Source organism: Sinocyclocheilus grahami, unplaced genomic scaffold (assembly GCF_001515645.1).
Source record: "Sinocyclocheilus grahami isolate Dianchi unplaced genomic scaffold, SAMN03320097.WGS_v1.1 scaffold1649.1, whole genome shotgun sequence".
Taxonomy (NCBI): domain Eukaryota; kingdom Metazoa; phylum Chordata; class Actinopteri; order Cypriniformes; family Cyprinidae; genus Sinocyclocheilus; species Sinocyclocheilus grahami.
Window position 1 is genome coordinate 157,930 of NW_015506828.1, and position 13,483 is coordinate 171,412.

The 13,483-nt window shown below is 39.1% G+C and overlaps 1 protein-coding gene across 1 annotated transcript in view; it reads left to right on the forward strand.

Annotated features, from left to right (window-relative positions):
• The first annotated feature begins 4,804 nt into the window (after positions 1–4,804).
• Positions 4,805–13,483, forward strand: part of LOC107571776 (semaphorin-6A-like) — a 9,466-nt gene continuing 787 nt past the window's right edge. The window contains exons 1-4 of the mRNA XM_016258144.1: positions 4,805–4,959; positions 7,275–7,392; positions 12,597–12,657; positions 12,838–12,900. Coding sequence (XP_016113630.1) covers positions 4,860–4,959; positions 7,275–7,392; positions 12,597–12,657; positions 12,838–12,900 — 342 coding nt within the window. The 5' untranslated portion in view covers positions 4,805–4,859. The remainder of the gene's footprint in view (positions 4,960–7,274; positions 7,393–12,596; positions 12,658–12,837; positions 12,901–13,483) is intronic.

Consider the following 13,483-nt stretch of genomic DNA (forward strand, 5'->3'; position numbering starts at 1 on the left):
ATTCTCATGATTGTGGTGTATTCTCATGATTGTGGTGTATTCTCATGATTGTGGTGTATTCTCGTGATTGTGGTGCATTCTCGTGATTGTGGTGTATTCTCGTGATGTGCCGTGGATTCTCATGATTGTGGTGTATTCTCATGATTTGTGGTGTATTCTCATGATGTGCGGTGTATTCTCATGATTTGTGGTGTATTCTCATGATGTGCGGTGTATTCTCATGATTTGTGGTGTATTCTCGTGATTTGTGGTGTATTCTCGTGATATGCAGTGGTTTTCTCTGTGACTGTGTCTGTAAGCGTGGGTTCAGGTGGGTCTCGTCTCTGCTGATTAGTGAGGTTTAACTCAGATGAGGGTGAGTGACTGAGAACGAGTCTTTAAAGCATCAGATCCAATTAAGAGCAGCTGTAAGGAAGCTCAGTTCAGCTCGAGCTGTCTGCGTGTCTCTGCTCAAAGCGTTGTTTTGATGGATCAGACATCACACAGGAGCACGGCATTTGCATTTCTCTGCTGAACACTAGAGATTCACAGAGAGTTTGAGTGCGGGTTAAAGCTGATTCAGTGCATTTGTGTTTGTCTGAAGTGCTGTTCATTCATTCTGATCATGATTTGATTTTGAGGCCTCAGTGCTTCTACTGCAGGTGTAACAGGATCATGAAGCCATCGTTCCTGTCGTGTGTTCATATCGCTGTCATCGTGTGTGTGTGTGTGTCACTGTCACTGAGTTTATGAAGCGGATTTATTGTTTTGTTTCTGTCATCTGATGGTCAATCAGCTGATCTACTGTAGAGCCCTGTAAAAGATCCCCGCTCACACATTTAGGTTATAAAAATGCTGTAGGAACATTGTTTTGAAATGTTTCTAAAGCATTTAAATGTCTAGTTTTCTTGCTGTGATTATAATGTTATTTAAAGATAACAAAAACTTTTCTTACAATATTCAACCAACATCCAAAATATAACGTTAATATTCTAAGAACAGTTTTCTTTCATGATTAGAATGTTATTAAAAAGGTTACAAAAAATGTTTCTTGGAACGTTCATAAAATACAAATAGCATCATGAGAACGTTCAGAGGATTTTGATCAAAGAATGTTTTCTCTAAACATTGTGAGAACGTGTATCAAATATTAATTAAGTAATAAGAATGTTCCATAAACATTACTTTAAAAAGTTTTGTCCTAACTTTTAAAAAATCATTAGTGAAAGTTGTGAGAACGTTGTTTTATTACTGAATATTAATTCTCATTTAAACCCCATAGATAGTAATATATTTCTGTCATAATGTCTTAGTTTAGTTAAACTGCTTTTATTTTGTTGGTTTGTAGTGAGTTCCTGTGTTTATATTTCAGTGACAGTCACAAACACGAGTCCAAATCGTATTTGAATTTGATTAATCGTACAAGCCTACTTTTGATTAATTAATCCAAAAATTGCCAAATTCAGTGACATTCTAGACTTACTAAACTTGAGCTCTTAAACTTCTTATTATTCTTCTTATTAAGCTTCTTATTTAGAAAGATCGGTAAAGGACTTGTTTATTAAGACCCTTCCAGAAAACATTATTTTTTTGTGATATGTAAATTTAAAAAAATCTTGTGTAATTTTAATCTACTGTGTCTCTCTATTATTGCATTAATACAGCTCTTATGTAACTGGTAGAAAACGTACAACACAGATCTTGAGAATCTATGATCTTCATCTGCTGACACGGCATTTACTTTTTTACTATCTGGCATAACATTTTTTACTATCTACCTTCCATGACATTCCACATTACAGCTATTTTACTGCAGATAATTAAAAGTGAAATAAAATGTCAAATGTCATAGGAAATCATATGGTGACGACTGTCTGAGTTTACATGATTATCTAACGGTGTGTGTGAGTGTAAAATGTGGCTCATGAGCTGCTGTTCACTAGTGAATATATGCACCCTGCAGCACAAAAGCAGTGTTAAGTCGCTGGGGGATATTTGTAGCAATAGCCAACAATACATTGTATGGGTCACAATTATACATTTCTCTTTTATGCCAAAAATCATTAGGATATTAAGTAAAGATCATGTTCCATGAAGATATTTAGTACATTTCCTACCGTAAATATATCAAAACTTAATGTTTGCGGCTCATGAGCTGCTGTTCACTAGTGAATATATGCACCCTGCAGCACAAAAGCAGTGTTGAGTCGCTGGGGGATATTTGTAGCAATAGCCAACAATACATTGTATGGGTCACAATTATACATTTCTCTTTTATGACAAAAATCATTAGGATATTAAGTAAAGATCATGTTCCATGAAGATATTTAGTACATTTCCTACCGTAAATATATCAAAACTTAATGTTTGATTAGTAATATGCATTGCTAAGAACTTCATTTGAACAACTTTAAAGATGATTTTCTCAATATTTAGATTTTTTTGCACCCTCAGATTCCAGATTTTCTAATAGTTGTATCTCAGCCAATTATTGTCCTATCCTAACAAACCACACATCAATGGAAAGCTCATTATTCTGCTTTCAGATGATATATAAATCTCAATTTTAAAAAATTGACCCTTATGACTGGTTTTGTGCTCCAGGGTCACATATAGTGAATGTACACTGTGTGTCTGACGTCACTGTAGTGTAACTCTGCTGATTTTTAACTCCAGGTCTGTGGTGAGGACTCTCCGTCCGTGTCTAATGAGTGTTTTCCTCTCTGTCGCGTTGATTCCTTGCTCCGTCGCTTGTTGATCTGATATGTAGATGTGTGTCTTCTCTTGCCAGCTGGTTTGTGTGGCCAAAGTAGCGTGAGTTATTTATTCAGCGGCGTGTGATGAAGAGCAGATGAACCAGCCGCTGCGTTCGGCCCTTTCCTAGTAAAATCTGACTTTGCGTGGCTCACAGAAACGAGGAGCTCGTCATTCGCTCTTTCATTTGTTTGTGCTGGTCGATATGATGTTAACCAGCTTCTATTTTATTAACACAAGCGTCGTTCTCTTCAAGAGGGGAACAAACATCCTTTACTGGCATTTTAATTACAGGGCAGCTCGTCAAGCGCTGCTTTAATTAATTAGAGTGTGTGTGTGTGTGTGTGTGTGTGTGTGTAACGTGTTGTGTGATAGCTGATATCAGTGTTCACTGCAAAAAATTATTCTCTTACTTAGTGTTTATGTCTTGTTTTATAGTATAAATATCAAAAAATAAAAAAATAAAATTGTTGGTTTTCCTTAAAACAAGCAAAAATATCTGCCAATGGGGCAAGAAAAATAATCTTGTTTAGCCTTTGCATTAAGATTATTTTTCTTACCCCATTGGTAGATATTTTTGCTTGTTTTAAGCAAAAACTTACAGTTTTGAATATTTTCAAAAAATATATTTCAAAAAAAATTTGCATTTTAAAAATACAAAAATGTAACACTAACAAAAAACTTTCTGCATTTTTACAATTGAGAAAAAAATCTTTAGGGAGCAATGCACTGAAATAGTTTTGCCTGAAACAGCAATTTTCAGTTTCGACTGAGATAGTTTTAGGGCCAAAATCATTGACTGAAAGAGTTTACTACAAGTTACAGCACCAAATAAACATGAATAAACATCAGAAAAATCTGAAAAACTAACTGAAATGAATCATGTAATCAATCAATCAATAAATCAGTGATTCAACCACAGAAAGACATCAATAAAACAGCTTGAGATCAATAATGTCACCTAACATCACATTTACCTCAGAAATCACAATCAATGTCCATAAACTAAAAAAGTTATTCTAGAGAGGAGCATTTTGATAAATATATGCACTATATTACATATTCATGATATTTTTACTTATCCTGTGGCTTGATATTTAATGTATGTTTGCATAAATCCTTCAAGAAAACAAGTTTTTATTAATGCCACTGTTTGAATGTTTATATTGCATCAACAAATTGGAGTACAAACCTAATTGTGTTATTAAAACCATGACGTAAAAATTAAAGTTTCTACATTATATTTAGTAGTAGCTTATCAGTGGTGACTATCTCAAGTTGATGTCCATATTGCAGAAATGTACAGTAAAACTCAAGCAGTTAGTTAATGACATGTAATCAAACAGACGGTGAACACTATTAACGGCAATGATTATATGTTGCGATTAAACTTATAGCAAAGTTTGGTAGTTTTGTATGTTGTTTGAGGGTTGGCACCATCTGCGGTCCTCTTCAGCCCAGAATTTTCATTTTGGTGCATCACTAGTTTTTTCAGGTTTAGTTCATGTCTTGGTACAAACACCAAGGTTTCTCACATGATCTTATTACATGCTGTGTGTGTGTGTGTGTGTTATGGCTGAAACTCATCTAGTAGCTCGCAGAAACACAAGAACCTGGGAGAAAATAAACGTGCTTCAGTCTTTCTCTACTTAAATGCGTAAGCATTAGGTCATGGGTTCGATTCCCAGCGAATGCATGAACCCAAAGATGTGTAGCTTGAATGCAGTGCGAGTCGCTGCGAATAAAAGCGTCTGCCAGATGCATGAATGTAAAGCGTGAGGTTTGACATGTTTTTCTCCCGTGCAGCAGGATCTGGCTCTGATCTGCAGTGATTTGTGGGTAATTTGTTGCACAAGGAAACTCATGCGTCCCTGAGAGCATGCGAGGTCAGAGGTCAGCGTGTAAATCAGTCCGTCCCATCGCTGAGCTCTTTCTCTTTCAGGATGAGGTTCATGTCAGCAGTTCTCTCAGTTTACCCATGATGCTCAGCGGCGCGATCGATCTCTGACGCATGTTCCGCTCGGCCAATTAAAGAGATCTGCTGATTAGGTGTGTGTGTGTGTGTGTGTGTGTGTTTCTGCAGGCCTCAGTTCAGAAGTGATCGAGCGGAGCGGCAGGACTCAAACATGCGGTCGCAGGCCTTGTTGCTGTATTTCACGGTGCTGCAGACGGCCGGAGCCGCTTTCCCAGAAGACACCGAGCCAATCAGTATTTCACACAGCAACTGTGAGTAACTGCGTCTCACCTCCTCGCTCCGTCTCGTCTTGTTCTCACAGCGGCTCTGGGAAATGTGATTCTGGTGGCCAGAGAAACTGTAAATGCTGTCAGAGTCGGCGAGACTTCAGAGATCCTCTTTTGTTTTGCCTGTCAGGATGAAAGACTTACACACAGACACACACACACACACACACACACACTCACACTCACACTCACACACAGACACTCACACACACACACACACACACACTCTCTCACTCACACACACACACACACACACACTCTCTCACTCACACACACACACACACACACACTCTCTCACTCACACACACACACACACACACACTCTCTCACTCACACACACACACACACACACACTCTCTCACTCACACACACACACACACACACACTCTCTCACTCACACACACACACACACACACACTCTCTCACTCACACACACACACACACACACACTCTCTCACTCACACACACACACACACACACACTCTCTCACTCACACACACACACACACACACACTCTCTCACTCACACACACACACACACACACACTCTCTCACTCACACACACACACACACACACACTCTCTCACTCACACACACACACACACACACACTCTCTCACTCACACACACACACACACACACACTCTCTCACTCACACACACACACACACACACACTCTCTCACTCACACACACACACACACACACACTCTCACACACACACACACACACACACAAACACAAACACACACACTCACACACACACTCACACTCTCAGACACACACTCACACACTCACACACACACTCACACTCTCAGACACACACTCACACACTCACACACAGACACACACACACTCTCACACACACACACACACTCTCTCACACAAACACACACACTCACACACACACTCACACTCTCAGACACACACTCACACACTCACACACAGACACACACACACTCTCACACACACACACACACTCTCTCACACAAACACACACACTCACACACACACTCACACTCTCAGACACACACTCACACACTCACACACAGACACACACACACTCTCACACACACACACACACTCTCTCACACAAACACACACACTCACACACACACTCACACTCTCAGACACACACTCACACACTCACACACAGACACACACACACTCTCACACACACACACACACTCACTCACACTCACACGCACACACACACGCACACACACACACAGTCTTACTGAAATGCCCCTGAAATGCACTGTTTCGTATTTCCTTTTAAAACAGCAAGTTCTTGTTTTGTATTCAAAAGGCTTTAATTTTTCTTTCTGTCATGAAACACGATTGGCTGTTTTGCTGTTATGTTCTCACTCTAGTGCAGAGTTTCCCAAGTTGATAAAAAGCTGATAATGAATTAAGGCCAGACACTACAGGCAAAACCAGCGTGTTTTCATGCACTGGTCGGTTTTGCTTCCTTGTCATGTCTCTTCTTTCAGACTAGTGGAAAGAAAACATCCAAAACACACATTTAAGTGTTTATTTTATTGCACTTTATCTCATTTGCATCTTTCATATCTGCAAAGAGTTCTTTCTCTTACAAACAACAAACTTTACAGTTTTATTCCTCTCTGTATTCTGAAAGTTTGTTCATATTTCATTCACACTGATTTATACAACATTTCCCTCCTAACAACATGGTGTAAATGTGTTTGTTTTCTGTCTGTTGACAGTATTTTCTGATTCATGGAGTGATAAATCAAAGTAGAATTATGGACTTTATCCAAAGTTCAGATTTATTGTCTTGAAATGCATGCAAATTAGTACATATTTAAACATAACATCTCAGAAAACTTGTGATTTCATTTTTTTCCCCAGTTCTTAATGTACTCAATCAACTAGGGAAGTACGATAATGTCTATTATTTTTAAGATTAAATGAACATTTTTACACGTATTCACCTGTGGTGTCTTGCCTTAAATCGTCCAAATGCAAAATTAAAATAAATTTAATATCAATTAAAATAAAGCATTTACTAAAGAGATGAAACATTTTGTTTAGCTGCATCTCATGTGATTCTTGGCGACATCAGAGAGCCGTGAACATGTGAATGTGTTGATAAATGATTCAAATATTAACTTTATAACTCATCCTGATGGCTCAGTGATGTCATCAGTATTTCGGCCTGTTTTCCTGAACGACTGTAGCTCTGCTGAAGGTTTATTGTCCCGTGTGGATTTCACAGGCTCTTTAATGAACTGATGCTCTGCTGAACGAGTGCGAATCAAACTCTTCTCCTCTTCCCGTCAGATACCAAACAATATCCAGCGTTCGTGGGACACAAACCGGGACGGAACAACACGCAGCGGCACAAACTGGACATTCAGCTGATCGTCATCATGAACCACACGCTCTATGTGGCCGCCAGGTGAGTTTGCTATTTAAAGATCGGTCCTGTGTTCAGCAGAGACTGGGAACGTGCAGATTGAGCAGATTGTTGGCATGGTAACCAGCAGCCCATTCACAGCATATGGACAAGAAGCAGCAGATGTTCAGAGTCAGAGAGCCAGCGGCCGTGAGAATCAGAGCTTTACACACATACTTGACAAGTTTTATGTTTATCTGGGTTTCTTAATATGCCCTTCCATGAATTAAGTCCTTAAATCAGAGCAGAAAATCTTAAAATCATAAAGTCGTGGCGTTAAATGTTGCATGAACTGCAAAGCATGAATATCTTCCGCAGTATTTCTGTCTTGTTTTCCAGAACAAATATCTAAACATCCTGAAATCAAGACACATTTAGTGCAGGTGCAGAATGAAGATATGAAGTCTTGTTTTCTGCGAAATTACATAAACTCATAGATATTTATAAAAATAAAATATATATACAAAAACACACAAAGAAATTACTTTTAACTCAAATTTAAATGAAAACGGAATATAAAAATAAAAACGAATAAAAATATTAATATTTTTTAATATTAAAAAATAAAAACTGTAATAGTATCTCTGATATAAATTAACACTGGTTAGAAGTTGTATTTTCAAAGTTTGTGAAAATGTGTTGCTTATTCAACTTAGAGAACATGTATTTATTTTGTTTTTTTTCATTAAGTGTCTTAAAAAGTCTTAAATTTACTTTCATAAATCCTGCAGAAAGCCTGATTTATGTTTCCACAAAAGGACCTTCTAAATTAAAATTATTACTTCTGTGTGAATGTTGTGTTTCTGCCACCTGAACTAATAATCGTAAGATCTCTTTATTAATTTAACAGTGCTTTAGCTCTTTTGGGTGTGTATGTGAATGATCTGAGATATTATTTCTCTTGATAAACATGGGCGTGTTCTTTGGCCAGAGATACAGAGCGTCACCCCTGATCACACTCTCCGCCCCCTCTCACTCTCCACTAATGAAAATGCTGGAGCTCTGATTGATTGGTTGCCCACTGCCGGTCAGATCTCTGATTACAAGCGGTTTGAAAGCTCTAGCGGTGGATCAGTGTTTTTCTGATGGTCAGATCACAGCTCTTTTGTTTTCTTCTCTGCAGTTTAGAGAAAACAATGTTTTCTGCTTTCAGCTCCAGGCTCTTCTGGGCTTTCCGGTGTTTTGTGGCTTTATTTAGGCCTGTAGTGACTGATGTGACTCAGCTCGGCTGTAAAAAGAGTTTTCTTTGGAGAGTTTGTTTGTTTTGTTTCTGGAAACCTCAGAGCAGCTCAACAAAATCTAGAGATGAAAGTACAGCAGGACAGAGAGAAAGAGGAAGGAAAGTTCTGATCAGTGACCGGTTGCAAAAGAAATTCAGTCAAATCGCTCTAATTTGAATCCAGAAAATAAGACTGATTAACTCTTAGCTAACTGCTAGTTAGTCAGACTAGTTCTTAAGACCGTGTCTGTTTGTGTAACTGGACCCTGGTGATGTGAATATAAAACACACGGTCAGAAACATTTAAATACAGGAGAGCTGATCTGATCTAAAGCTGCATGATCCACACTGATCTGCTGTGTATTAATTATGGATTTAGGCGATATTGAGCTGAAGTGTGTGTTGCAGTGGACGTGATATGAAGCTCACAAACAGGACAATAACGCTTTCTGAACAGCACTTCTTGTAGGATTGTGCTCTTAATTCCTCTGGTATCTATGCATCTGCATTTCACTCTTTGTAACTGATATGACATATAGATGTATTTGTCAAAGTCTGCTTTATTGTCAATTCTGCCACGTGTACAGCACATACATACAGAGAATTGAAACTGCGTTACTCTCAGACCCTTTGTGCATACAGTTAACTAACAGTAGAACGTGAAAATACAGATTAAATATATAAAATACAAACTATACTAATATGCAAATGAGGACATGTAAAACAAAGATAGAGTAGCACAAGGCAGATAGAGTGCAAACCAGTGAAATAAACAGTGCAGATATAATGAGTGTAGTGCAAAAAGAGCTTATCAGTCCATTTAAAGTGACAAAGCGCTAGAGAGCAGTCTTTATTTAAAGTGCATTTATGTATGTATTTTAATATATGTTGTTATTATTGTTGATGAGCTCACCAAGCAAATTCTGAACGACTAGGTTATGTCAATCAATCAATCAATCAATCAATCAATCAATCAATCAATCGTCATGTGACTTTGCGCTATGAGACAGGATAACTTGACAACTTGGCGGACCGATCTCGTTGCACAGCGTCTGAAATGTTGTTCTGGCCGTTCTGAAATGCATGAGCAAAATCTGTCATCAAAGTATTTCTGTATAATTGTCTTACACGACTGCGTTCCCAAACAGCAATAATCCACCTCCGAAAGCTCGTCTGCTCGCTCTTGAGCCGCAAGTCATTTAATCAATCAATCAATCAATCAATCAATCAATCAATCAATCAATCAATCGTCATGTGACTTTGCGCTATGAGACAGGATAACTTGACTAACCAGCGGACCGATCTCGTTGCACAGCGTCTGAAATGTTGTTCTGGCCGTTCTGAAATGCATGAGCAAAATCTGTCATCAAAGTATTTCTGTATAATTGTCTTACACGACTGCGTTCCCAAACAGCAATAATCCACCTCCGAAAGCTCGTCTGCTCGCTCTTGAGCCGCAAGTCATTTATTATATATGAAAATTATTATATTCAGTGGCTTCTTCTAGTTTTCTTAGTGATATATAGTGCCCGTTTATCAGGAAATGATGATTTTGTTCTCTTTGACTCGTTGGATGGAAACGGTGCTTTATTCGCAAATGTTTTATGCGATATTCCAGTTTTGCACAATTCAAATCTTTGGATGGAAGCACAGCTAGTGTGTGATGTGAAGCATCTCTCACACACTCTCTCTCTCTCTCTCTCACCCACACCCTCACACACTCACTCTCATACACACACACACACACACACACACACACACACTCTCTCTCTCTCACACACACACACACACACACACACACACACTCTCTCTCTCACACACACTCACAGCTGAGCTCTGGGTCTGGAGGTGCTCATGGGACATTGTCTACATTCCTCACGCTGCGGCTGAGGTCCCTTAACAACCCAAAGCCCCCCGTCATGAGAACAGAGAAACACTGCTCCACTGACCCCAGAACAGCTGAGAAACTCCAGAAGGTTCTAGAGCCGCGTTTGAGGCCTCATGTGTGATGGAGGGCGGAGCTTCGGTGGAGGATTGACAGGTGTGAGATGCATACTAATGAGCTCCTTTCTCTGCGAACACAGAGTGAGAGATTTTGACAAAAGGCCACCAGATGGACGTGGCCGGCCGCATGAGAAGCACATTCCTGCACACAAAGAGCCTCTGTTAAACTCGATCGGCACAAACCTGCACTCAGTAAAACACATCAAACGTGAGAGGAGTTGTGTGTTCAGTTCGTTTACACCCACACCCTCACACACTCTCTCTCTCTCACACACACACAGCTGAGCTCTGGGTCTGGAGGTGCTCATGGGACATTGTCTACATTCCTCACGCTGCGGCTGAGGTCCCTTAACAACCCAAAGCCCCCCGTCATGAGAACAGAGAAACACTGCTCCACTGACCCCAGAACAGCTGAGAAACTCCAGAAGGTTCTAGAGCCGCGTTTGAGGCCTCATGTGTGATGGAGGGCGGAGCTTCGGTGGAGGATTGACAGGTGTGAGATGCATACTAATGAGCTCCTTTCTCTGCGAACACAGAGTGAGAGATTTTGACAAAAGGCCACCAGATGGACGTGGCCGGCCGCATGAGAAGCACATTCCTGCACACAAAGAGCCTCTGTTAAACTCGATCGGCACAAACCTGCACTCAGTAAAACACATCAAACGTGAGAGGAGTTGTGTGTTCAGTTCGTTTTTAGCAGATACGCATACTTGAATGCGATGGATTATTCACTTTCTTTCCTTTGGAGAAACCTGGAGAAATCTGGAGCTTCGTGTCTAATCAGATGAAGTCTAGTCAGTCGTGTGTATTTCTATAGCGCTTTATACAATACAGATTGACAGAGATACACAGGAAAATAACAGAATCGATTATGGAAACTCGTAGGGCTTGAAATTGGTCATTGTAACAGAATTACAACAAAATGTTCTATGGCGCCGCAGTCCAGTCAGCAACGACAACCAACGGCAAAAACAGTGAAAACAACACATTTCAATCATTTAAATCCAAATCTGCATGATAAATCACATTTTAATTGTGATCATGGTTTCTGCTTCTTTGGAAGAACCTTTAACTCTAATATAAAAATGGAAGAACCTGACTTTATCCAGTGTTCAGATTTATGTGCTGGAAATTTGTGCAAATGAGTGCATATTAGATCAATTAGATATTGCCTCGTTTGCATGTTTAAAATTAACATTTCAATATCAAGTCGACAATATCGCTGGATGTTAAGTGTCCCCAACTAAGCAAGCCAGAGGAACCAGAACTCCATCAGTCGCATTGTCTTTATTAAAGAAAGAGAATAATTATCTTTCTGATGGCGCTGTGATTAATTACTGGGCTTTTCATAAGGTTTGAGGAGTTTCTCTGGTCTTGAGATCGCTGCTCCGCTGGTGACCCGCGCGACAGAATTCATTTCACAAATGGCTTTTCTATTAGATTGAGCGAAGAGGAAGATTCGATTGAATTAAGCTCCAGTCTGAACGCTGGATCAGATTCAAAACATGTTCCGGTCGCATGAGAACAGAACAGAAGAAATTAGCAGAACATACAAGAGAAGTTAAACTAGAATTTACAATTCATCAGCTAAAATGGAATGTTCTTCTATCCTTGTCCATATATTTGTTTATACTATTTAATTTTGTTTATGTTTTTTCAAGTGTATATCATTTTATTTTTATTTTTTTTACAACTTATGCACAGTGTTTATATCTGGGGTTTTTTTTCATTAAAAATACTTAAATGGAACCAGCTACTTCAATCAGAATCCTATAGATTGTTACCAATCGAATGTGATCAACATTAACAAAACCGCTTATAATGCAGTGTTTACATAAAAACAGGAGCTCGTTACAGGGCTGCAGCGTTGTGACAAAAATCCTCATTGCTGATGAATGCTTTTGATATTGTAATAGTGATTATTAATGTGGACAGTCTGTGATACTGAAGCTGGAGACGAATGAACGTGTGAATGTCTTCACAGGGATCACATTTACACGGTGGACATCGAGACGGCCAATACAGAGGAGATCTTCTTCAGTAAGGTGAGTCTGAGGATAGAGTTCTGTCTCTCTCTCGAAGAGCTTCATCCCATCAGGAGCCGCTGTCACGTGGCATGTGCGTGCCAAACCGGCTGATTAATGGGGATGGATCAGAGCGACGTGTAGTTTAAGAGCTGTAATTGAGTCCAATCTATCGATCTGACATTGATTTGCTGTCCGCAGAAGCTGACGTGGAAGTCCAGACAGGCCGATGTGGACACCTGCAGGATGAAGGGAAAGCACAAGGTACAGCTGATGATGTCATAGATGAGTGATGATGTCACGGATCACACAGCTCCGCTTCTGAAAGGCCTAATATTAGGAAATTTGATGATGTGGAGAAACTTTCCATGTATAGTTTTTCAACCAAAATAAAAGTGCATTAAAGCTGATATGTATCCGCTTTAATGCACTTAAGAAAATCGCAAAAGCAGCAAAATGACAAAAAATTTAATTTGAATGTGCACGCTGCAAAGGAGTAGGACATACTCCATTAAAGAACTTTACATAAACACAGGTTTATAAATAAATAAGCTTTTTTCCACAAGATCTGTGATTATCTGTGGCTGTTTGGATGCACTACAAGCAGAGAAAATCTGGCTCATGTTTGCAAAAAAGGCCTAATATTACCTGATTCGAGTTCAAAAATATCAATTAAAAAAATGTCCATGTGCAGTTTTTTTCTCTAAATGAGAATGCAGATTTTTCAAATTATGTACATGTACTGTATCAGCTTTAATAACTTATCAAAGCAAAAAGTAAGATGTCAGTTTTAATGATGAAGAAGCATTCAAAATGTGCAGAAAAATGTTTAAATACTCAATTTAAT